A 26928-nucleotide genomic window follows, 5' to 3' on the forward strand; every position below is an offset into this window, starting at 1 on the left:
TTAGAGACCGGAGAAGACAGATTGGCAGAGAATTCTTTGAGCCAGCCATACCACAAACATCCGCTTTGGTAGAGACCTCCACAGTGGAGGTTCAAAGAAGTACAAAGAAATTCAATATGGGTACCAGATGCTGTTGTGATGCCAGCGCGTGACCTCCTCCCTCTCACAGAAACATTCAGGGTCACGGATGTACATGTAAATTTATAATCCAAGTTCTGCACACACTCTAGAACACAATGGGGTCAGATTATGTTCAGTGCTCTTTATTCTATGGCAGCATTAATTTAGCTTATTACCCTGATACCTTTCATTTCATTCCTTTCACACAAAGCAGTAACTTGTTATTAGAAGTACTCACTGGTATAATTTATATTTAGCACTATGAGCTTCCTCCTTTAGAGTCAGGTGTGGAAGCTTCTCCACCCTCTGTTTGTGAGCACTGCTTTAAATGATCAAGTTATCGTTTGGATCAGATTATTATATGATCAGTAGAGCAGGGTGTTTAAACTCAGCAGCAATTTCTAGAAGTACGTGTGATTTCATTGATTGGATAATTTTAGAGTATTCACTTAACATGAATCATAAATTGCTAGTTACTGTCCCTTGCAGAACTACAAATCCTAGAGCTGCATAGGGCTTTTGAACTTCACTGACATCTAAGTTCTGGGCTTGGATAAGGAAAATTAAACTGTGTCAAATCAGGTAAATGAATATACCTTTTTTTCCTCTCCTAACAGCAAGAACACTGTGTAACCAGAATGCTTTGAGTCACACATACAAAAGCAGACCCAGACTACAAATGTTCTTTTGCTGACAGAAAATCAGCAGAAATTCATTTTCAGAAGGATCTTTGCAAAACCTCTATTAACTGACACAACTCGCTCAGCCTTCAATTTAACAAGTGAGTGATGGAATTAGAAAGTCAAGGAGCAGATTACCAAAGAGCTGGTCTTGATTATGGAGAAGATACTACTCAGAATCCCAGAGCAGATGAGAAGTTCCTTCTGCTGTCGTAGGTGAAGGTGAATGTGGTGAAGAACCACAGGAAGCAGGATGCGTCGGGACTCTGAAAGAAGGAAAATAGGATCACAATTCTTAAAAAAGAGACCTGAATTTCAATTATCTTCATTCAGTAGCCTTTAGGTATCCAAACTTGTTTGCTGACAAATAGCGTATTTAATTAATTGGTGCAAATTCTATCATATAGATGGCAGCAGAACACGCAAGAACTGTATATAAAGAACTAATAGAACATCTCATTTCAAAAGTTTGTAAATGCAGAATACACAAACTCTTCAATACAGTTCCAGATTGACAGCAGTATTTGTGAACTGATACATGCAGACCTTGATTTCCTACTGTTCAGACTCCTTCCTCACTTCAAGGTGCTTTTCAGCTCTGTTGTCACAGCTAAGAGAGCTTCTCAAATATATGACTCTTGGAAACTGGCTGATTTTTCTCATTTACCTGACTTACCAACCTAAGCTGTATTTAAAGAGGGAGAGCAGGCAGCAGCTGCTGAAGACAGAAGCCAAAACAGAAAAAAATAGGGAAAAAAGTGGGAGGATGGCAAGGAACTCATAGGAGAAATGGAAGGTAAAGGAGCCAAGAAAAAGAGAGTGGATCTTCCTTTAATTGCAAGACTGGAAGAGTAGGCAGGGTTGGTAGGTAAAAGATGTCTGGCAAATAGAATCATATTTTGAGAGATAGAAAGGACAGGGGAGATTGCTGACTCGGGAGATGAGTATTGAGTGCACTAACTTCTGATTAGGGTAGATAAGCCCTACAGTGCTTTTAATCTTCTTCTGTTATATTCATAATTTCATTCATTTGAAATAAACTCAATCTTCAGCCCTTATTCATTTAATCCGTCACAAAGAATTACTAATATGTTGATTTATACAAGTATGATAGTTACCACGTAAGGATTAAATACACTTTAAAAGAATGGTGGGCTTCTCTTGAAACTGTCTTCCTGTTTCTTTCTCATGCAATTAGCTTGCTAGAAAGTAGATTAGTCTTCCTATCTATGTCTTTGGAACTAAAGTGGCAAACAATCAAAGAGTAACATAACGTACGAAATGAGACTTGTTAAGGTACAGAATTTTATCAGCCTTCAGTAATACAACTTATCTGCAATGTATTTATTCATACTTCCTACCACAGAAAAACAAAGCAATACCCAGTGAAGATATGTAACAACGATGCTGGATAGATAAATAATTACCAAGTTTATTAGCTCTCAGTAATGAACTGTCTGCAACGAGGTGACGGCAAACTCTATGGAATATCTTCTTACTCTTAGTTCAGAGCCAACCTTGGCTTCATCCCACCATCTTACCTGAGAAGGAGAACAGGCGGCTGTCAACAGTACGCGCAATGGACTGCAGCTTAACGACGTCCATTGACTGCCCAATGTGTACAGTACTGGGCATGCTGCCCAAAGTGCCCCTCACAAACTCTGCTACTTCCTGCACAGTGAACATCTGCAACAGCTCATCAAAGATAGCGGGGAAGGAGTTCAGCAAAGCAGCCTGTAAAAAGCAAACGAGAAAGTCCAAAATTCTGATCTCTTTAAGTGCAGCTAAAGGCAGTGAAATAGAAACAACAGTAAAACTGAATTAAGGGTCTGGAAAAAGCCACTACGTAGTGAACTACGGCTGGAGTTAATGTTTTGCAGTACCTCAAGTTCATAGTGACCAAATTACTAGTAGTATACAAAAATCAAGCTCTGTTGCAATACTAAGTCGTACAGTAAGTTGAGCACAGCTCCTGTAGAACTTCAAAAGGCCATATTTTAGATTATAGCTTATAAAACAGAAAAAGGTACAGAAGAACAGAAAATAGTCAATTTTTTGCATGTTTACATTTTTGAATAAATATAAAAAGCGCTTCTGATTACATTAACTCCATATTGACTTTTTGTACTGAGGAACTACAAAAGGCAGTTAAAGCTCTTCAGAAAATATTCTGAAGAACATGTTGACAGACCCTTAACCATGGCAATAACTGTCACATGATATTACAGTATCTCTGTAACAGGGATAGGGTGCAACTTCATGTGAAAGAGGCAACACATCATGCAAGTGAGAGTGCATGTGATTCTTGCAACAATGGATACTTCCAGTAAGCTGGAGTTATCCAATCAATGGGAGTGCAGAAACAGTATCACAACACACCACAAATTCTTCATCTGTTGTTTCACATCTCTTCAATTAATCTCCTATTCTCAAATTCCACATACATGGTGCCATAACTCCAAAATTTTACACTTCTTGTCTTCCTTTCTTTACGTCCCACCGAACAGACATCCCATCCTCTTCCTTAAAACTAATACAGATCCACTATGGTTGCTGCAAAGGCTGGTTTTCACAGAATCTTGGTTGGAAAAGACCTTCAAGATCACCAAGTCCAACCACCAGCCTTACCGTATCCCATCACCAGCCCTGCCACTGAGGGACATGTGCCACATCCACACATCTCCTGAACACCTCCAGTGCTGGAGACTTCACCCTGTGCAGCCCACCCCAATGCTTGACTAACCTTCTCCAGTGAAGTACTCTCCCCAAAGGGAAGATTCTGATTTTGCTGTCTTACTTCCAGCTGCCACCACTGTGCACGCTTACTTCTGTGTTCCCCTCATTTCTTTGAAGCTCTCCACACAACCCACACTGCCATCCTGCAGTGTTTGAATCTACTAGGTTTTGTTCAGCTTTGCCCCACCTGAGTCTTACCACCTATCATTATTTTCTTCTATTCTGCAAGATCTTCTCCTCAGATTTCTATGTACCCTTATTCCACAAACACTTCTGTACATCTTTCATGGAGGCTCCAACACTCGGAACACCCTTCTAATTTCATATAACAGACAGCTTCCTTTTTACCATTGTCTTTCTTCTAAGCATCTTCTCCTTCAAACAGCTCTATGCATTTGATAGTCTCTGAGCAAAGTGTAAGTTATGTTTATAACTAACTTGGCAACACTGAAGAGCCCATTAAATTATTCTGAATATAAGTTTACCTCTTTCTTCTTCGTGCTTGTTATCTCTCTCAACATCTTGTCTTGTTACACTCAATTCAGATTACACAAAAACCCATACAGCCTCCTGGGTGTTGTCACCTATTTGTTGCTACATAGATACAATGTACTAACAAAATAAACAAATATGAATGATTTAAATAGTTCATGGTACTTTGGAAGGCTGTAACAGCTGCAAATCCATTAATCATCTTTATCTTTAGGATAATGCAAACAGAATTAGAATACTGGCCCAACAAATCGTTACAGGAGTTTTCCTTAACTTATTTCTATTACTATGATGCAGAAGGATTGCTGTAGCCATCAAGAATTTCTAGTAGCAATCTAAGGATATGCATGGGATCTCTTCAGGAAGCTTTGGATCTGTCTCGAGAACAGCTGTATTGTTGCAGCAGTTCCTGGAAGGGCCCTTTTCAGTGTAAGAACCTAAAGTGCTCTGGAGCACTGTTCTTGTCAAACTACTTGCCTGGAAGTAAGGAGCAGTTTTTATCTCACTGCTGAAAAAGGCTGCACTGAGATCTAATATCCTGGATAAAAGAAATGTGGAGGAAATTATATTTAATAAGGCCTCAAACATTTCTGTGTAACAGTTGTCCAAGTTTCTGAAGCTCATACACTGTCTCCTCAGTTTGCCTGAGCAGTGTGATTTATGCAGTCTTGCACATGCCCTCAACAGTGTATTTCTGAAGTGCTAATGCTATCAGCTGTTCCATTAATTACTGAAATATTCCACATTTCCTAGTTTTAAAGCACCAGCCACTTAAACATTAAATTTCAGTCTATATGTAGGAAAAGACGGATTGGGATAGGAAAAGGGATTCACTGGGAACATCCATGATGAAATACTTGAGCAGTTTTGAGGATCATTACTTACAAAATTAAATGTCGGCCTTGAAGTGCCACCACTTTTTTGTGGAGCACATGTCCCAGCTCCGCTCACCTGACTTCCAGGCTGAGAGGCCTGTGGGGCAATTGGGATCAAGGGGCAACACAATGGTGCGGGGAAAACAAAACAGTAAACTTTTCAAAGATTAAACAAGGACAAACTTTCCAAATTACAGAAGTCTAGAGCAAAGACAGTAAGAAAAAAAAAAAAGCAAAGAGAAAAGGAAAATAACCCCACCCTCAAAGCTAGTTTCTCTCTGTACCTGTGATCACTACAACTAGAAACCAAACCAACCCAACCTAAACATCCTGTGTTCACCAGATGCTGCTCCCACTCACCATCTGAAAGAATCTGTGCACTGATTTCTCATGCTCTTGTGTCATCTCATTATACATATATGTATCTCATATACAATGAGTGATTAAATAAAAGAGTAGAGCAACTCTTCTCGAAACCTTGCAGAACACCTTCTTAAGAAAGAGATCATGCTGCTGGCAGCTTCCCTAACCACTGGAGTCACTCTGTTTTGTTGTGACATTCACAGCAACTGCTGCTTTGACAGGTTTCAGTAGGTGTTCAAAACATCTTCAAATCGTAAATTAGTAATTACAAATCACCTTCATATTACCAGGATGTTCTAAGTGATCCATTTCTGAGATTTCCTGAGCGGAGGCATACACATAATATTTAACATCATTGTTCAGATCTTTTAAACACAGAAGTATCTCAGTGCTCTTTCAAATATGAAATGAGACCCTGCAAAATCCTCACTCACTTTGGGTGGAATCTGTAGCCCACAGAAGTGACAGTGAATTCATCTGGGCCACATTTGAAATAACGTATTAATTGAGAATATAGGTATCACAGACTGCTTGCAGTCAGGGTGCATGCCATTCTAACTGATGTTAGACTATGCTGGAATTGAATTTTCCAGATTGAGAGTACATCAATTGAACTCTTCCACAGCACTGTTGCTGTGACCTCTATATTCGATGTGAGCTCCTGTAACCAAGGATTTAGAATTCCTTTAGGACAACTTAAGACCCATGGGATACTTGGCAATATATTTTACTTTTGTGAAGAGGAGAAACTGAATCATCGTGTGATGAACTGTTTTCCTCTTGAGACTCCACAGTTCAGCACCTGTAACTGCAAAGACACTCTGTAGTAAGACTGACTATGCTGTTTTTCAGTATCATCACATTCTTAGAGAAAGAACACTATACTAATCTGCTCCCAGCTGTCACACGCCCATATGCTATCATTGCAGAAAATAGCTGCCCTTTGGCTCGTCAGTTCAAGTGTAGGAAACAGCAAACCTGTGTGAAGATGAGAGTCTCAGAACTCCTGCTGTCCAAGCTGAGCACAAATCTGATGGACTGGAAAAGCTCTTGGATGCTGGAGCGGAACTGTTCCTCCTCCATTCCGCACGTAGCTCTGGAGTAAAGGATCCGAGATTGGACAATGAACTTGAAAAGATATTCCAAGGCCTTAAGGAGCAGGAAAGGGAGGAAATTAAGATAGAGAGAAAGAAAAATACAGGAGCTTTAAAGAGAACCAGGAAAGATTCTAGACGCATAATTCTTCAGCTTTAGAAAAGAAAAAGAAAAACAGGTTCTGTTAAGTTTTATAATTCAGTTAAGGAAGCACTTCTCATACACAAGAATTCATTCTCAATAATCTCTGTGGCCAATATGCCTCACTAATAACAACAAAAAATAAGCATGCATTTAATTCAAGTAGATAAAGTCAGTTTACACAGGCCGAGGAAGATTTTGGCGAAGACAAGAGATTTACAGTTTGCTAATGACTTGGCATAGGGGCTGTATCTGAAGAAGCTGTTTTCCTGTCTTCATTCACATTTTACCTTTAATCACTTCAGTTTGCTGATCTGGGTTAAGATAAGTGGCCTGTCAGTGGAACAGAAGAAGGGTTACCTGGAAAAAGAACTGTCTGCTTTTCAATAGGAACACAACAGGTCTGCCTTTATTTCTGACAGCCATAGGTACAGATAGAAGTGAGTGCAGACACAAACAGAACGTGAAGCCCACAGCAGTAGGCAGCAGCAGCTGTGCAACACTGTACACATCTTTTTACTTCCAGCTGGGGGAACTTCATAAGCCTTCCTTTTATTGTCTCATATGAAACTTGGAGAGCACCCAGCAGAGGAACAACCTGCACAGAAGGTGGCATTTAACACCAATATGCATAGGTTGCTCCAAAAGTAACGCTTTCCATTTATCTCCATGGAAACAATAACAGGTACAAAGAACACAGTAACACTATTTGACAGAGCAAACTTTCAGCTACAAAATGCTATTTTTCAACACAGCCACCACCATTAGCTGTGCATTTTTGCTAGCAATGAACAAGAGCTCATAAAAGTCTGCACAGGTGCAGGTGAGCACTGTCAGTGCTGAAACACAACTGTGCTCACCTCCCCACTGTATGGTCTCCACAGATGTTCAGAAAGCATTGAAAAGTGTCAATAGTTGCCATATTTTTCTGCATGGATGAATTCAATGATGCATCTTTACTTCATACACACTACCATGTCAGATGTCACTTTGTCAGAGTGCCCCTCTACCACCATCACTTGTACAGCAACAAAATATAATAGAGTACTGGCAGGAAGGTTCAACCTCTGCTGCCAACCCACCAACATTCACCTCTGATGATGTGGGCCAACATCATAAAATAGGAGGCATTACTTTCAGAGCAGCCCTCATGATGTGTGATAGATGCTGCAGTCTGGAGGATTGACAAAGAGGATATTTTTGTAGGAAAGTGGTAATTTGATTAAGGACACGCCTAGAAAGTCTGGATTTGCAACATAAACACCTTTACGTAAAACTTTGTAAATGGTGTTCAGAACTCCATTTATTTGGCACCAGTGTCAAGGAAGAATGACATATTGTTCCACACAGCCTGCAACAAGCTTGCCAATCTATCAAGGACCCTCAGAGATGCTATGACGACAATGTCATACTCCACACAGACAGAATGCCTTTTCCATCATTTGGCACACACAGCTATCCACACTGAAACACACTAAATATCAGCGACATTTAGACTTCACTCTTCCCTCAGTGCTTAACGTGACAGACCATTAAGAGAGCACTAAGGAAGACAGATGTATAGTCTGATGTATCCTCAGAACTCGGCACAGGAAACAACCTTCCTGCAATTCACTAATCATAGTTTATAAAGAAACATTAGAGCAATTACACTGACTCAAAATTATTCTTGCCTGCCTCATTGTTTGGGAGCTTAAAGAAATTCCAATGACAAATTTTACTCCCATTTATATTTTTGTATCCATCAGATGCTTGAGCCATCACACTATAATACATATTTGTGTACTATATGCAATGTCATGTTCTAAGCTTTAGAATGCTACAACTTTAAGGACAGAGAACGAGAAAGCTTTCATAAATCCATCACAGATTTCAAAATCCTGGTGATAATTACAGCCATTTTTTCAGTAACCTGGCAGGACTCTACTTATACCTCTGCACTAGAGCACCTCCCAGTGTAGCTTCCTTACTCCAAAGAACTCCAGCAGGAAATAACACTTTACACTTCTGTCTGTTTCCAGACAAAGCTGAGTTGGTTCACAGCAGTCTGCTCTTCAAGGTTAGCAATTCTGCTGCTAACACAAAATAATGCAAGTCAAGATCTGGCAGGCTTTATGGGTTGGTATAGACAATCAGAATTCCAATGTGAAAGCTCATAACTTTAATGTGAAGACTATGTTTTGCAACAAATCAGAGGATTTCTGTCTGCAAATCTGTAATTCTTTGTTGGAAGTGCAGTGGCAGGCTTTCAGCCTTGGCAGGGACACCTAAACTGCTGCCTTAGAGTGAATCCAAAACAACCAACCAAAGAGTTCACTCCATTCACACAGGCAGCTGAGGAGGTAAAAGCACAAACCAAGCCCTGTTAGCACACATCAGCACTTGGACTAACTGCATTTTACTACTTACAAAATCCCAGATATGACACACACAGGCTCTTAAAGATGTAGAAGTACACTGAAGATATTCAAGCCTTCTATATGTTCTGGATAATATAAAAAGAGAGATGTCAAAAGGAGAAGAGTACCACATTAGAAGAAGTTCCTCTGATAAAAGAGGTTTGAGCAGCTGAGTGTGCATCTGTTACTTGTAATCAGCAGTCTGAAATCTCATGGTACCATCTCATGAAAAACTGAAATGACAAACACAATTGTAACCTCATTTCCTCTCAACCAAATAATCCTCTAGTTTTATCAGTGGTGCTCCAGCAGAGAAGAGAAGTGGGGAAAGAAATGCGCATTTAGATAACACATGTCAAACAACTTCTACTTACTGATGAGTTACCTTCCTTTCTTCTCTGAGGGACTGTCCATATGCACGTTCACTCTTGTGAACGCAACTGAGCACACCTCAACTTGCATAAATTAGCTGGTGCTCAGCTGCAATGTTCCAGAAGAACTAAAAGCAGAAGACTACTCTAACAAACCCAACATCGGTAGGAAGCTGCTACATTATGCAGGTAAAGTGTTGGATAGATTTCAGCAGGTGTAGTAGATTAAGATACTCTTCAAAAACATCATTAGGCCCCTCACTGCAAGAAAGATATTGAGGCCCTGGAACGTGTTCAAAGAAGGGCAACGAAGCTGGTGAGGGGTCTGGAACACAGGCCATATGAGGAGAGGCTGAAGGAGCTGGGAATGTTCAGCCTGGAGAAGAGGAGGCTCAGGGGAGACCTCGTTGCTCTCTATAACTTCCTGAAGGGAGGTTGTAGTGAGCTGGGGGTCGGCCTCTTCTCTCGTGTCATTAGTGATAGGACCAGGGGGAATGGTTTCAAGCTACGCCAGGGGAAATTCAGGCTGGACATGAGGAAGTATTACTTTTCAGAAAGGGTGGTCAGGCACTGGAATGGACTGCCCAGGGAGGTGGTGGAATCACCGACCCTGGGGGTGTTCAAGGAAAGACTGGATGTTGCGTTGAGGGACATGGTTTAGTAGGAGCTATTGGGAATAGGTGAACGGTTGGACTGGGTGATCTTTTAGGTCTTTTCCAACCTTAGTGATTCTATGATTCTATGATTCTATGATCATTAGAATCACTCGTGCTTTCAAGGACTATGCTCAAACACCACTGGATGACCTTAATATAGCATACTCCAACGAACAGTGTAACAGCACATCTGGACTCATCTGCCATAGAGATGAAAAGCCTGTTCAGTTCCAAAGGCAAAACAGAGCTGATGTTCAGAGTATGCACAGATGAATCAACCTTAACCAAACTGGCTAGAAGAAAAAGCACAGATTACTTTCCTAAGTCAAGACACCCAAACCAGGAAATAACATGGACTATGTAGAACAGGTGACCTTATCATACACACAATATATATAAGGATGATTATTAGCTCTGAATGTCTTCACTGTCCTAACCAAAATGAACAAAAGTAATCTTCAAAAAGCCACCTTCATAAAAATACAAGGAAACAAATACGTAGGCAGTCTCAAAGGACAGCCCCAAACAAGACACCAACATCCAGTTAAAATCTTATAACTAACTAGATTATTAGCTGAAGGATGTTCTGGTTTTGCTGGCCTTTAAGGAAACTCATTGGATTTTGTGGAAAGCTTTTGTGGAAAACATGAACATCCTTCTTACAAGTAAACTAAAGAATATTTGCATGCTGCTCATTCACCAAAATACACTTAGTATCACACATTCACTAAAATACAGACAGCAGTCTATATGGGAATCCACTTCATGTTCAAGAGCAGCCAGCAAACTTCTTCTTGCTCCTGGCAACGAACAGAGTACTTGCTTTAAGTGCAGAAAGCATCTATTCTGCATTACTAAGATAAAAAGCACAGAGATTCAAGTGGAGGTACCAATTAGAGTCTTGTGAAAGCAGGTAAGAGACCTGAGGCAAAGTTTGGAAAGGCATTAACAATAAAAGAAGGAGCAAGTCCTAGAAACAGGCTGTCCAGGGTGGAATGACTGTAATCACCCTAACAATTTTCTAGTGTTCTTAGAAAAAGCAAGACTGTAGAAAATACAAATCACCAATGAGGTAATTACTTCTGAACGAGATAATTAGGAGTAAGTCCAGAAAGACTGACATTTCTTTTTGAAATTCAGAGTGAAGAAAACAGTCTGGAGAATTCTGCAGTCTCAAAAGGCAGTTTGAGAATATAATTCTGAATGCCTCACCTCCCTGGCTGCCATTGCTCAGAAAATATGGGTTTTTGTGAAATCAGCTGGGAAGTACAATATTGTTTGAGCCTCTGCCAAACACTGACCTTTTTCTTTTCACTGATTCATGTAAAACCTTGTGGCAATGGTATGGTTCAGCTCCAGAACACGGATATGAAGATGAGACTTCCTGAGACCTGAGAAGAGATCTTGCTTTTTAAGTGGATGTCTTGATACAGGCAAAGCCATGTGTGATTACACCTCCAGGAAATGCCTGAAGCTGGAACTGCACTGCCTAGAGACATTTCACTAGTTTTGCCATGTCTAGCAGAAAAGGTAAAACCATCTGTGAGGCTAACCATGGAGACTCCTGCTAAAGAATTCTCCACATAGGCACAGGCAGGTGTATTTGGATGCAGCTTACATGAAGCTTGTTATGGGCAATAGCAAGGAAAATGGTGCCACGTGTTCTAGACAGCTAGGGAAGCCCCTATGTTTCACAGAACACTCCAGGTTTCACTGAAGTTTTCTGAGAAAAAGTCTTGAGCAAGGAAAACCATTTCTGAAACAGCCTAAAGCAGTGCTTGTTGATGCTAAGGTCTGGATTAGAATCATATGAGGTGTCTGCATATCCATCATGTCCATGGGGAATCAAGAAAGAAAATGAAGATCTTAATTTGGGCCTCCAAGATCTACTTGTGAAGCCAACTGTTCACCTTAAAATGTAACAGCTACCACAGTGGTAGAGGATGTACTGTTAGGTCTGAAGAACCTCTGCTGCTCATTGCTAGGAAAGAGGCTGCCAGATCTGCAAAGCGACCCAACTCACTGACAGGACACCTGCTGACTAAGCAAACACTTCAGATTCCAAGTAAGCAAAGGGCTGCTTTAGCATCCTTGAAAGAATTTATTTACTTATTTTCAAACAGCACATTGAATAACTGACCTTTTGAAAGACATTCTAACGCTCATACTTTCACAGTTGCTGAAGAGAACTAACATGAGGTTCAACAAATTCCACTTAGGAACAATATCATACATCTGCGTCTGCTGCACTGCATACCAGCGAATAGTTTGATGGAGAAGAAAGCCTTCTCCCAGCCATTCCAGTTAGGGATCTGCTTCCTGCTTCACTATTTTAACAGGTTCCTTTGCAATTCCAAAAAATGAGCAATGAGGATGGAAACAAATTGAATGAGAAAGCTGAGAATTTCAATAGAATTTCAAGAAAATTCATCTTTGGCCCACTTTTACTATTCCCTATGGAACTGTGGTTCAAAAATATTACAAATAGTTTCTAAATACATAAATATCTACAAAGACAAAGCACAAATTGCTATAGTGCTCATATAATTGAATTGCTCAGGTTGGAAAAAACCTTGAAGATGAAGTCCAACTGCAACCTCACCATTCTAACCAAACTCTAACAACCAACCGCTAAATCATCCATCTTCTAAGTATCAAGATCAGGAGATCTCGACAGCCAGTTAAACGTAGGGATGCTGTACCATTCAAATTCTCAAAAAACAAATACTACTTTCTCAAAAATGTTGAATAAATTAGATCAAAGGAGACAAAGCAAAGCATAAAAATACCACAAAAGGGAATGGAAAATAGTGATAAAATCTGAAACATATACCAAAACACAAGCACAAAGACATTCACAAGAAACAACCTCTAACTTTCCCATGCTTTACCCAGAACTTAAAGCAGCAATGTGTGTGTGCATGTGTGCTTCTCACCCGTGACAAGCTTCACTTGTGATGTGAAAAAGTGAGAAAAGTGAAAAAAAAGAAAAAATCTCTGCCACTGATGCTAGTTTTAAAAGCACCCAGATTCAAAATGTTTGGATGTACTACCTACAGTAAGAAGGTACAGATAGACAATCACTCAAAGACTCTTTCCTGCAAAATTTGGAATCGTATTTACGTGCATTCTCTTTCTCTCTTACAATTACTTACAGTAAAACAAATACTTCATTTATTCCCTGAATTCTCTGTAATTAGTATAAAAATTATTCCCTTGACTTCACACAACATTAGAAAGTTGGGCCTTCTTTCAGCATCATACTCTTGCCAGGGAACGAATGATAAATGGTAGAATTTCCAGCTTCTTAAAACAGGAGAGAACTTCCACTGGTGACACAATGAAGCTACGTCACAGCCACAAATGGAAATTGTACCTCTGATCCATGGCACTTCTGCCTAATACACTTCAAATCACTGTTCCTTAAAGTGCAAGGTGTAGACATTAATATATGTAACACATGCATATATGTGCCACTGAAGTCCCACTTAAATCTCCTTAAGGCTTCAAAAGGACTTAAGAAGATGTGGTTGTTTCATTGTTTTCTGCACAAGAATGAATCTATCTCCCCCTAACTTTTGGCAATAAAAAAAATAACTTTAGTTAAACATTTAAGATGCCAACAACAGACAGCCCTTGATTTTATCTGCAGCTTCCTCAGCCCTTCACAAATGAAACAGGCACATAAATATTTCTAATGCATACATACTCTCATTGCCTCCTGGATGTGATCTTGGCGTACAAGCTCAGCTGAACGGTCCATGTACCACTTCAAGCATCGGATCAGTTCTCTGAATGTAACAGCAAAAAGAACAGTAACATGAAGATTAGCCATCACTGCCGAGTTTAAATAACATTCAATCACAATTGCTTCAGGATAGATCTTACCAGTGCACAGTGTTCAGAGGCTGCCCCCTTCAACTTTTTTATCTTTCAACTCAGAATTTGATCAAACCTTCTTTTTGCATAGCCTTCTGCAACAGCAGACATTAAGGTGTTTGCAAATATGACTGTACAGCCTGTCTCCTGTACTTAAACTCATTTCACACGTTTTTAGCAGCATTCTTTCTCATCCCTACTTAATCACCCTATGGGAGGATGGTGAGAAGGTGCCCAAAGAGGTGAAGTTGCTGCTGGGGCAGCAGCAGTAGTTTCAATACCATTTACAAATTAGTCAGGTAGCAAACATTTTAGTTCTAGGGAAAAATCTATTAAAAAAAAAGTCTAATTTCAGTCCACTCGAATCACCTACTGAATTTTATACAACATATGCATTTATTTAAATTTCTACACCAGAAAATAATTTCTTCCCTGTAATTGACAAACTATAAGAACATCAAACGATACTATTAAAGATAGAACTATATTGCTTGCCTTTATCAAAATTGAGATCAAGACATACTCTACTCATTTGGCATCAAATGCCAGGCCTCCTCTAAGTAAGCAGTGTTTAGAAACTGAAGATCGCAAAGAACCATCTTCCTGGAGTGCACGATACCATTTGGACTACCTTAAAGAGCTGTGTTTAAAACATATTTACTAGGCATCAGAGTGAAAAAAGTGATTATTCATACAAGACAGAACACCTTTTTAGCCTCTGTACATGACAACGCCTTCCAGTGTTGTGTACTACCCGCAGTGCCTGTCATTGTCAGTATTTTTGGTAAGTAAAACTAAAACCCTGAATGGTAAGCCACACTGCTTTCCTAATCATGTCTGTCTTGTTGCTTGATGCAAAACTCAAAAAAGTACAATAGAAAATAAAGCAGAATCTTCAAAGTAACAGTGAAAATTAAGATTCTGATCCACTGAAATACAGACTTACTCTAATAAAATAGAAAACCATCAGCTTACATAAACACCTGTCCATTTTGGAAGAAGTAATAACAATTAGTTCTGCAAGCTTTCACACACATCCTATCTCCCAATGTCCTTGGACAAGAAATGTATATACTCTTGCAGCTCATTAGCTGACAGACTGACAAGGAGGTGTTGCTGAGTGACATTTATAAAACAATGAAAACAGAATTTGTCACTTCAGAAAGGCAAAGTAAAAATCAACGTCTGCTCGTTTCTGGCAATAATACAATGAGCAGCTTTTCTCTGAAACTGTGCTGGAAAAATTTTGTCCAGATAGTTCTATTTTTGAAAACCTCTGCTAACACAAACATTATGACTCTTAGTGACATCATTAAAAGGCTTCTAAGACCATCCCCTGAAGTGATGGATAAACAAAACTTACTTATAAGCCAGTGCTCCTGCAAAGTGCTTCTGAATGTAAGTGTCCATCACAGGTCGAAAATGAAAATACTTGCTGTCACGCAGCAGATTTATGATGAACACCTGTAAGAGATGAAGCAGTGAGCCCTCACTGAAGGAAACTGCACACAGTGTTCTGCAATAAGACAACGGAACAACAAAACACGTGATTTTCTTCAAACAGTCAATACTTTCATTATGAGATGTCACTGCATGCTTCTCCCAAGCGATAGCGAATACTGCTCCCCTCCCAACCGCGGGTTGAAGCCATCCGGGATCACTACGTGAATTCAAAATCACTGACCATGAGATAAAGAGAAGCAACAGTTCATCAGCTTACCAAAGACTGAAAGACCAGCAAGCCATACTTCTCAGTGTTGTCATCCAAAACTACAAACAGTGTGTCCAGAATGTCTTGAAGGAACTAAAGTGATATTAATGAACAATAAGTTTCAATTGTATTCAAAATAAGAACTCTTTGCCCTGCTTGAATTATGTCACACATGTTGATGCCTTTGTAAACCCAAGGACAAATCATTTCAGGTTCACACATAAGACAGATTTTCCCTTCACGAGGAATTTTTCCCTTCACGAGGAATATTTCTAAATGAAAATGACAGATAAAGGAGAACAAAAACAAGAAATACGTACTACACAGAAATATAACTGGGTGCTCCTTTCTCTTTCAGCTGAGCTGACGTAAGTGCTACCTAGGTGGCAAAACAATGTAGTAATTAAACTATCATAACATCATAGTGTATTGGATGCCATTGTCATCAAATTTAAGACATGGAAGCACATTAAATGGTGCTCCAAATTATGCTTAGTATTGAAAACTTTTGTTATAGGAATGAAAGTATGGCTCTTACAACAAACATTAATTGATTCAAGCTACATAGTGCCAATTGTTTCTCCCATCCGTAACACTGCTGATAATTCAGTGACTTCCTTTACTTTTCTCAGAAGGGATGACTGTGAAGAGGAATGCTGAAGGTGAAGTCAGCTGCTGCTTCCGTCCTCGTCATTTTGCAATCTATTCTAATTACGTTTATCAGGTGGAGAACAAGAAACAAAACGCAACAATTTATGAAGTTTTTGAGAAGATAAAATTTCTTTTTTCTGAATTACTGCATTCTGTGCTTCATATCCCAATGCCAAATGGCAGCCAACTAAGGGATGGAATCAACTGCATTTCCTCTTGGAATAATACTTTCTTCTTTTTTTTTTTTTCTTTTTTAATTTTCCCTATAAAAAGCAAATACTTGTACTGCCTTGCAAACAAATGTATGACATATGGCCTTCTTGAATAATTTCAGTACACACTGGGTATCTTCTTCTCGTGTTATTTTTACATGTGCTATCATGAAAGTTAAAATTAAGATATGGCAACATTTAAATGAGTTACAACAAAGTGGCATAAACTCCTAATCAAACAATGGGACTTTCGTTTGACATTGGTGCTCTGTGCAGCAGCACGACTTCACTGCTCTGGGACAATGAAGTGCAGGATGGTGCACTTGACTTTCAAGGTTTCAGATTTGTTTGTCTTCTACACAGAGGTTTCAAATATATTCTCAGAACAGAAATACACATCAATTCCACTGTTTCCATCAATTCCATTCCATCATTAGCTGTTTCAAAAGCTAAGACTTCTGTGTCAGCTCTGTTTTCATCACTCTAGAAAAGGTCAACCACAGTTCCCTGTTTTCAGGGAATGCCTTTTTGAAAATACGACTGGAACAGAAAAGCCTGCACCAAACACCACTAACAGAGCTGTGCACTCATTAGGAAACAGCATGGCTCAGTGGGGGCAGGTCTACAGAGCAGAACAGTGAGTGCTAAGGATGATGCTCACCATACAGGTGGATGAGGTTATTTGTCTTTGGACTACAGCAGGTTTGATCCTGAGGATTGAATACCATTCATTTTTGGAGTGTTCAATTTCATATTAGAAAAATCCCTATCATACACTTTGAGACAGCACGAAACAAAGTACAGTAAGAAGCAACAATCAGATGTGCACTGCAGATATCAATTAGCTTACTAAAACTGATACATCCAAAGACACTGGATACATTTAATTCCATGTAGTACCTTAACAATTTCCTCGCCACTGACATGTCTCAGCCTTCCTAGAATATCCATCACACGATCGGGGTAAGCTTTCCATTTCAGGAGGGCAAGCAAATCCACTGCAGAACAGTAAGAGAGAAAGAGACAGAGTCCATATACAAAGGGCAGAAGGGCAACTGCAGACCCAACTGAGATTCATTATGCTACAGTTCTGCTCTTGTTGTAGCTCACACATGTTAGAACAAAAAAAAGAAAGAAAAACAAGAAGGAAACCAAACAGTAAGAACAACATTACTAACAGAAAGGATGGAGGAACTGAAAAGTCTTAGAACGAATAAAAATATTGCTACCTTTCCTATGGCAACCTCACACTGCACTGTGAAAAATACATTTTTTGGTCTTCCTGTGCCTCAGGAACATTGCTATAACAAGTTTTGGTTTCCTTAGTAGTTCTGCAAGAGCCGAAAAAACAAATTCTAGGATTGTGTCAAAGTGCCAACAACTCATTCTTTTGTTCTTTAATCACCTAATTAAAATTATCTTCGTTTTAACAGATTACTCATGTCTTGCACTTACAGAAATGTCAGTCATTTCTCTGCCCTTACTCAGTAACAATTTCTTCAAAAAAAAACCAAAAAAATCCCCAAAACAACCCAAACAAAATTCCAGTCCAACAATTGAACAACAGTTTCTGCTCATGTCAATACAGCACACAAATCTGCCCATAAGCAATTCTGAAGTACCAGCTACTTACCATTCTGGGTCAGTTTGGTAGAAGAAAGCTGCGTGGAGACAGAAAAGGACTCTTTGGTGCTGCGCTGGAAAATGAGACTGGAAGGAATATTGGGGCAGCCGTTGTAGTCCTCTTTGCAGCAGGGCAGCCCCAGGTAGAGCGCATGGTTATTAAACGTGCTGTTCTCATCACACTGCAAACACAGGAAAGGGGATGGAATGTTACCTGGTCTATTTATTTCATTTCACACACAAGTCCTGATAGCAATTGCTTGGCAGCACTTTTATTGACCTTTTGGGTGCACACAAACACTAGTAAGGAAAAGCTGTGCTTACCACTTTCAGGGCTTGTGTGTACACAGAGGAGACTCAGTTTTAAAAAAAAATGTCACCTCCTAACTACTGACTGTTTTGAACCTATCTGCACCTTCCAACTTAGTGCTGCTGTCTGAAAGTCATAGTGAAGAAATAAACCAAAGTAAATCAATATGGTGGAAAGAAAAAATACAAAAAAACAACAGCAGAAGAAACCCAACGCCAAAAACTCTCCAAAGTTTCTTGCTACAGCACTGTTGAGATGTAGCACTGCAGCAATGCATTTGAAGCTTCTGGGCACTGAAACAATTTCTTAATACACAGTAATAGTATGGGCTGTAAAACTGCCGATGGCTTGAAGACTCGTATGTTTGAATTTCAAGTAGTCATAATTAATGAAAGATAAATCAGCAGTATCTGATGAGAAAAACGAGTTGTACCTACAGCAGAAGGAGGTTTCCATACCTAGTCACATAAATTCAAATTTTTTAATTTTTTTAATGTGGGAAAAAATGAGAACGCAATGACAGTTGGATTTAAATTGAAGCTGTGGTGAATAGTTGAGAAGACCTGGTACCTTATAAACATAAAGCTCATGGATATCATCCGACAAGGTAGTGCCATCATCTCTCATCAATGGAGTGAATGCAAACCCAAAGAGCTTCTTTTCTCCCTTGTCTTTTGCTGTAACAAGATATAAGTAAGAAATCACATTTGTTCATACTCTATCCACATACTCTACAAAGTTACCCACCGCATTCCTAACAAAAAGCAGGCAGGTAATGTAAGAATCAGTATATAACAAACTACTAAGTTTAATTCTATGCAAGTCATCAGCAAGCCTCAAAACAAACACTCAGAGAATCACAGAATGGTTTGGCTTGGAAAAAATCTGTAAAGGATGTGTAGTCACAACTGCCTTGCCAAGTACAAACATGCTGATCAACAGTAAAATAAAAAATGTACATGCTATAAAGAACACATTACACAGGAAAACACAGTTACAGAACAGCAGGGGAGAATATCTACTGAACGTTTTGCCCTGCAGGGATTGTGCTGTTCAATGAACATTGCAACAAGCTAACAAACTGCAGTAAAGGTGCACTGTCAAAGCTGGCACCCTCTTCCTCCTTCCCAGGGATTAACAGCCTCATTCAAGCATGAACTGGCAATGGGAAGACCTCAGCCATTTTAGATTTCTTTAGGTTACGTTTTGCACTCACTGGAGCAATGTCTGAACTCAAAGCGGAGGTGAGACCCACGAAACCTGTCAATGGGGATGGGCAGCTTGATGATTTCCCCCCATCGAGGGCTGTTATTGTGGTAAAGGACAAAAGAGTGGTAGGCACTCCTGCTTGGCTCTCCTGAGCCCAGGCTGATGCAATCCTGGAACAAAAGAACACAATTTAAGATTAAAAGACAGCACATCACTACAGATGAGTCATTTTATTACACGGTGATAATCTTTATATAATTCATCTCTTTTTGTAGACATAGAGGAAGAGCAGAAGCAGAAAATCAGACACAATAAAATCTGAAATTCTTGAAGAAATTTCTGAACTGGAGAGCACAGGCTAAACCAAAAAAAGGACTGCATAACGATGTTATCATTTAAGTTACATCCTACGATGAATAAGATATTCTTTCTACTAGAACAGAAAGAAGAGTAAGTGCTACATGTGTCAAGACTTAGTTTTCAGACTATACTAAAGGATACTAATAACTGGGTGAGACAACACTGAAAAGAAAACGCTCATCTTGTTTGGGACTTATTTCCACTGCTCTCAATAGGACTATTTCTGAACCAAGATACACTCAAGAGCAATACGGATTTGAAACAGAATATTCTTATTAACACTTTGTATGGTTCTGCTGAAGCCTTCACAGAGCCATGATTCCCGCAGCGTGGTGTAACTCAGCACAAACTTTCTTCTTTGGCAGTGTTTAGAAAATGTTGTAGGTCAGGAACAGCATTCAGCTAAGGAAAGTGGTGTGCTGGGGTCAACGATCACATCTTCAGTGCACTGCTCATGCACTTGTAATCTTCAAGTGGAGATTTTTTATTACTTCCCCAACCACGCTACCAACTGAAAGTTATTCAATTAACCCTGTGATTAGAAAAATGAAACGGAAGGCAGAAAGCAGCCTCTCAAGACTGTGAATGCATCTTGGGTCATGCAGGAGATCATTCAGTGGTCAGACAACCCAAACAAAGCTGTTCAACTCATCAGTACTGCACTGTTAGCTAAGTCAACCAAATTTTATTCTTATCTTTTACATTAAAAAGCTCAAATGGCACTCCTCTTGTTGCAATCTTAATATTTCCTTCTAGATTACGCTGACTGACTGAAATGAAAGCTCCCCATTCAGCACTCTCTTTGCAGCTGCTTCTTTCCCCCCACTTAGGAATAGTTATATTCTGCCTCTGAGTGAAACCAGCTTCCTTCTAATGGAAATGGCAGGTTCCAACACACTGATTGATCTTACCCTACCACAGATAACACAAACCAGGCGTCCTCAATGAAAAAAATAAGCTGTCTAGAGTTTAAAACTAAATTCTTAATATAAAAGGTGAAACACTAAAATAACCCAGACTAACAAATATATATTACATTTTATGTATCTGTGGATACCTAGAATTCTTAAGGTCTTCAAGGCATTTCTACAGATTTAGAACATTCTATTAAAAGCCATATGCGTTTAATAAGGTCAGTTGGCTTCCATAAGGACATCAGCACTTAAGGTAAGATAACCCACTAAGTCAAAAGTAATTCCAGATGGCTGTCTCATTTGCTTTACCTCTGGGAGATGAATTTACAGAATTTTTCTATCAGGTAGAAACCATGGCAGCAAAGAAAAAAGATAATACGTGATTAGTTTCCAAACTCAGTTCTAAGTGGCTGTTTCCTTGCCTCATGCAGATATGACTTTTCCTTCAAACTGCCATTTAGAACTTTGAATTATGTCTCCATATTCAATTCAACCAATATTTGGTTTCATATGTTATCTTTCCAGGTCTATTTTGCAATAAGAGAACTATGCAGCGAGGAGTTCAAATTAAAGGGGAGGAGCTCAGGTTTTATCGTTCTTGATAGCACTTCCACTGGTTTTTCAGTAGACATTCGCCAGCTTATTATTTCCTATGTAAAAAATTCTGATGACTGCATGTTTGAAACGCAACTGATCTGAGGCATCGTTAGGCTTCACGAACCACGGATCTCCCTGACATAACCATAAAAAGTTGCTTTGACTGCCACTGCACTGAGGAGCAGCAATATAAAAATCGGTATAAAGGTTTTCTTGTAAATAAGTTATTTAAATTGAGAATCCACAGGGGATCCTTTCTATGTAAAGTCTTTCTATTACAAAAAGTACGTTCCCCTGATTTTTTTTTTATTTGGATTGACTGCCTCTTTTCTCTGTGCCATGTCCCATCTCCAATTCCACCCATAGCCCTGAAGTACTGCTGGAGCAATACAAAGGGTAAGGGAAAGGGAAAAGTATTGCAGTGAGAACTCCAGCAGAAAACAAAGAAGTCTAGATACTATGTTGATAACGTCTAGAAACTATGTTGGCATTTGAAGATGCTGATCCTGTGCTTGGGACAACCAAGATCTACAGTGGTCTTCAGCAGACTGTTCTGTAACACAGCAATGATTAAAAATGTACGACGCTCAATTTGAAATGTATGCCTAATGCAATTGAACAGGAAAGGATTGTGATCTTCCAGAAACAGCTGTGGGCACAAAGCAGTTCCTTACAAGAGAGTTCCTTACTTAATTTTCAATCAAATCACAAGAAATTATGTTAATAAGGGAAAGGTTTCCCAAAACAGATTGCGGCACCGAGTTAGACACACAAGGACTTTGGGTTTCAGCCTGTTCTATGAGAATGGCTACAAAGACCACTTTTTTGCACCAGATGTTAAAAAAAATCTAGGGGAAGTTCTAATTCAACGATTTTAAATGCAGCTTCTCCTCCATTCCCAATAGCAGTTTATGTCAAAATACTTTTACTTCTCTTTCCTCACTCTTTCCCACCTCACACAAAGCTGACATATCTACCTTTTGTTCTTCCCTTCAGTAACACTACAGTAAGAACAGAGAAAGAAAAACAAACATTAACAACATTCCCAACAGGAATAAAGCCCCCCCATGGTGAAGGCCAAGATCTTGGAAACCAGGGACTTCTTCAAAACGGCACTCAACACACCAACAAACCACACTTCCAACAGCCTCGCCTGTATTCCTGTTTTATCACATACTCTATTTGACTTAAGAAATTTGTCATATGCTTCTTTGATCTTTGATTACAGCGACTTTAAATTTTACTATAGTCACTGACATCACACTGCAAATTATATAAGCTTTTCAGTTTATAAAAATTTTCTCCTAAGCGCCTATTCCCACATGGGGCAGTGCTCCGAATTCTTTCAAATATGTATCATGGAATCACAGAATGGCCTGGGTTGCAAAGGAGCACAGTGCTCATCCAGTTCCAAGCCCCTGCTGTGTGCAGGTCACCAACCAGCAGACCAGGCTGACCAGAGCCACATCCAGCCTGGCCTTGTGTGCCTGCAGGGATGGGGCATCCACAGCCTCCTTGGGCAACCTGTTCCAGTGCCTCACTGCCCTCTGGCTGAAAAACTTCCTCCTAATATCCAACCTAAACCTCCCCCGTCTCAGTTTAAGACCATTCCCCTTGTCCTATCACCATCCACTCTGCTAAACAGGACCACTCGTAAACAGGACCACATGCGACAAGCGACCACTTCTTTCATTGTAATAGGTTAAAACCTTAGCCAAAACCAAAAATAGGAAGAACTAGTTTGAGTGTAGTTTCCCTGGCATCAGAGAACAAACAAACAGCATGTGTGCATGGAACAAGCAGATGGCACTCAAAACTTGAAGAGGAAACAAGCACTTACCTTCAAGATTTCTCCATCTGCGTACAGAACATACATGGTCACTTCAATGTTCTTCTGCACGCTTTTCCCACCTCTTTCAAAGTCTCCCTTCTCCAGTGTCAGGTATAAGTCATTGCGTATATCACCTGCAGGGAAAGACAGGAGGCACATGGCTACACTCAACATGGGAGACAGCGCCTGTGTGAAGCCTATGTTGATTCTGCAAACCACCCGGTGTTCTGCAAGACTATAGCTGATGCCAAATCATTCCAAGCAGCAAGTTAATTGTTAATAAAGATGAACATTTTGATATCAATGCATAAAATCAGAACGTTGTTAGTAATGCCTTCATTAAGTGTGAACTCGGAATCAACACCTGCTTTATTGTGTGTGAGTAGAGAAGGGAAAACAAAACCTCCACTACTCTGCCTAGTTATGTGATGCAGCTATCAGGAGAAAACTGAAAGCATCAATAGTGTCAGACTTCCTATTTTCAATATATTTTAAAAACAAATGCGTATTTTTGTGGTGATTGGTAGAAAATTAATTTCAGTTAAATCTTCTCTGAGTATTTTGTAGATTTGTGAATTTCCTTTTTATTGTAACAAGAAAACAAAAGCAGCCTTTTTGGATACTTGGCTGTAATTCAGTTGAGACGGATTAAGAGGGAATTATTAATTGGTTTTTCTGCTAGATTTCTGGCTAGTCCCTGGTGTCCATATGCAAGAATGTAATAGAGCAGGCAGTATGGATAGTTGCCAGTTAATCATGACCTCACCTTCAAGAGCTTTCAGAGCAAATGACTGCACTCAGCAATACAAATGCTGGCACCTCTCTCAGACTTGTTATTATCCCAAATTTAACAAAGTCTTGTTCACTTCTTATTTTGTTCTAAGAATCTGGTTTGGGAAATGCTGCTTTCAAAAGGAATGCAGTAAGTTCTAAAGCATTCACCAAGAGGATGGCAGGTAACACTTGCTTCTCCCTCAGGTTTAGTTGCTGCTTCCATTCTTTGACCTATCACTTCTTATTTATTTCTCCCAAAGAGAAATGTATGAAAGGGCAGTATAAAAAAAATACACAATTTTTGAACAACTATAAATCAAACACTTTCAAGTCAGGGATTTTGTTAAGCAGCCTCAAGAGACCAAATAATGAAGTGGTGGAATGGTTATACAGCAAAGCAGAGACTCCTTCAGTGACTGATTTCTTCCAACCCAGTACTTGGAGAAGCTGATGCTATTAAATCTGTTTATTAACCAGAAGCACTATGAAACAAGCAGCATATGCTTTCAGGCAATGAGGGATATCCTTCTGTTGGTCAAAGATGCACTTCAAATTTTTCTTGAAGTCTCTCACCCCACCAAATTCACCCCAGATTCTACTGAAGGGACAAACAACAGAAGCTTGCCTTTATGGTCATTTTTATTCTGGAGAGCAGTACAACTTTTCAGGCACAGAAGTACCACTCTGTAGCTGCCTCTCGGTGCTCTCTGCTAGCACTCCTGTGAATGGGAATCTGTTTCCAAAATGCCCTCCTTCTGTCAGCCCTGCTGGCAGGGCAGGCTCACAGGGTGGGCAGCAGGACATGAATCACAGCGAGGGCTCTGAGACTGCAGTGCTTCACTGCTGTGAGGAAGATAACAGCGAGAGGGTCACGAAAGCCCTCCAGCATTCAGTCAGGTTTTCTCATCAAAGAACAGCCATCACATGGAACGCTGTGCAGAGAAAATTATCTGTGTGTTTTTCTTGCTGTTTAAAATGCAGCCAAGCCACCTATACGTTGACCACAGGAATATCAAGAAAATGTAAAAGTCGCAGCTGAAGATAGTTTAAGTCAGGGCTTTTGTTTTGAAACTCCTTCTGCTTAACAGCCTCCAGCCTTTTTTCGAAGCAGCATGCATGATGAGGACGAAAGAATCCAATTTATATGCTGTGATTCTTAATAGAAATTAGTTGTACCCATAAATTAGCATTTGGGAGATTCTTATTTATGGCCTCTTCTCCAGAACAGGGTATGGCCACACGAAGCCCAGTGTCAGATTGCAAATCCTAGTTTAAATTAAATGCAGAGTTTGGTGAACGTACAGCATCCAATCTTCCATTAAGCTTACCAGAAGGGATATTACTTCACTAATTGAAAAAATGCCTGTGGGGTGGGGGGCAGAGGAATCGAGATAACAGTGGATTTGCATCAAAATGAAGGAAAAAAAGGGAAAAAGTACTTCAGTGAAGTGTAATGGAGCATCTTCTCTTGTAAAAATAGTTTATAGCATCTTAAAAATAACCAGAAAAGGCCATAATGCAAAGTAAGAAAAGACTGAAGGCTGCTGCTCTCAGGCACTGCACTCATCTGCTTCTTCAAAGTCTGGAGTTAAAGCCAGAAACTCACAGACTTCAGTTTGTTAGTGTGTAATCATAAAAACATCCTTTCTAAAAGAATTCCCTCTTCCTAGCATGTTACTTAACCTAAGCTACTACTGCATCCTTGCTAGCTTTTTTTTCCTGACTGCTGCTGCCACTCTCGATGTTTCTGAGCTCAGATACTGTAAAGGGCTCCACAGAAACAGAGTAAATGCTTGGACACAGAGCAGTGTGTCAGACATTTTGTTCTGAGTATGCAAATTGCAAGGCTAGAGGCCTTCACAGCAGCTCAGAAGTGCCCAAGCAGATTGCACCGTGCTGCTCGCATGTGACAAAACAAGAAGTGTGATCAGCAGAATCAAGAGATCCTTGTCAGCTCTGACACCAAAAAACAGCTACACAGCAAGTCAAAAACCCTGGCAGAGAGAGCTCTTCCCTTGCTTAATTCTGTCTTAAAATAGAAAAAGAGAGGAATAAAGGACTCGTTAATAAAGCAGACACACCTCCATGCAAATAGTTCTGGCTTGGAAGTGACAACACTTCTCTTGCACTCTGGCAGAAAAGCAGCATGTGTGCCAGTGTGCATCTCAGCAGCCTCTCCCATCCTCACAGGAGAACAGTGCAGCTCATCAAAGTGGGTCAGTGTTGGCCTCCTATTGTTAGCACAGAAAAAAGAGTGCTAGGAGGCCAGTGGGCCAAAAGCATTTGTAGGTTCCAACCGGTGCGCGGCATTTGAACTGAGGACACTCGATGTCAGGATGAAATGAAGCAGCCAGTGAGTTTTCAGAATGGTATTAAAGGCCATCCCTCAACAAGTGCTTTTTATTTAAAACCAAATGTAAACGGCTCCTTAGCACAAAATATACGCAGTTTTTATATATGCAGTTCCTGAGATTAAACCTTCATGAAATGTCTTGTCATACGGAGCTTCTCACAATAGCAAGAATTATTTTGTGATGTCTCGTGCTGCCCTTCATTTATTCTCCCATCACTTTTATGAGGGTTTTGTTTTGGCTATTACTGTTCCTTTAAAATCTAACTATGTCGAATATACAATTTGTATTCAAATTACCAGGTCATTAAATATTAACTGTGTGGGCTTTGCTTACACTGAAGTCCTTTCTCCTATCACCCGAAACTATTTTATTTTAAGCAAGTTGTGGAAATGAATATAAGATTCATAACACTGGTTTTGTGTTTACAGTACACATTGTACACATTCCAAATATTAGTTGTCAAGACTTGATAACATTCAATAGTCCAATGGACAATAACTGCGTTAGGATAAATCAATCAAAGAATGATTTATACTGGTTTTGCAGGTTTTTCACTCGAAGATTAAGGACTTAAA

General features: G+C 39.7%; 1 protein-coding gene across 1 annotated transcript in view; it reads right to left on the reverse strand.

The window, feature by feature from the left end:
• The window catches only part of DOCK3 (dedicator of cytokinesis 3), a gene marked incomplete at both ends in the record, with an annotated part of 169496 nt that overhangs the window by 47592 nt on the left and 94976 nt on the right, over positions 1-26928 (reverse strand). The window contains 12 exons of the mRNA XM_079540482.1: positions 939-1066; positions 2342-2534; positions 5543-5587; positions 6245-6415; positions 13638-13719; positions 15171-15271; positions 15528-15611; positions 17282-17379; positions 18015-18186; positions 18885-18991; positions 19531-19693; positions 23235-23359. Coding sequence (XP_079396608.1) covers positions 939-1066; positions 2342-2534; positions 5543-5587; positions 6245-6415; positions 13638-13719; positions 15171-15271; positions 15528-15611; positions 17282-17379; positions 18015-18186; positions 18885-18991; positions 19531-19693; positions 23235-23359 — 1469 coding nt within the window. The remainder of the gene's footprint in view (positions 1-938; positions 1067-2341; positions 2535-5542; positions 5588-6244; positions 6416-13637; positions 13720-15170; positions 15272-15527; positions 15612-17281; positions 17380-18014; positions 18187-18884; positions 18992-19530; positions 19694-23234; positions 23360-26928) is intronic.

Source organism: Tetrao urogallus (assembly GCF_951394365.1).
Source record: "Tetrao urogallus genome assembly, chromosome: 10".
NCBI lineage: Eukaryota > Metazoa > Chordata > Aves > Galliformes > Phasianidae > Tetrao > Tetrao urogallus.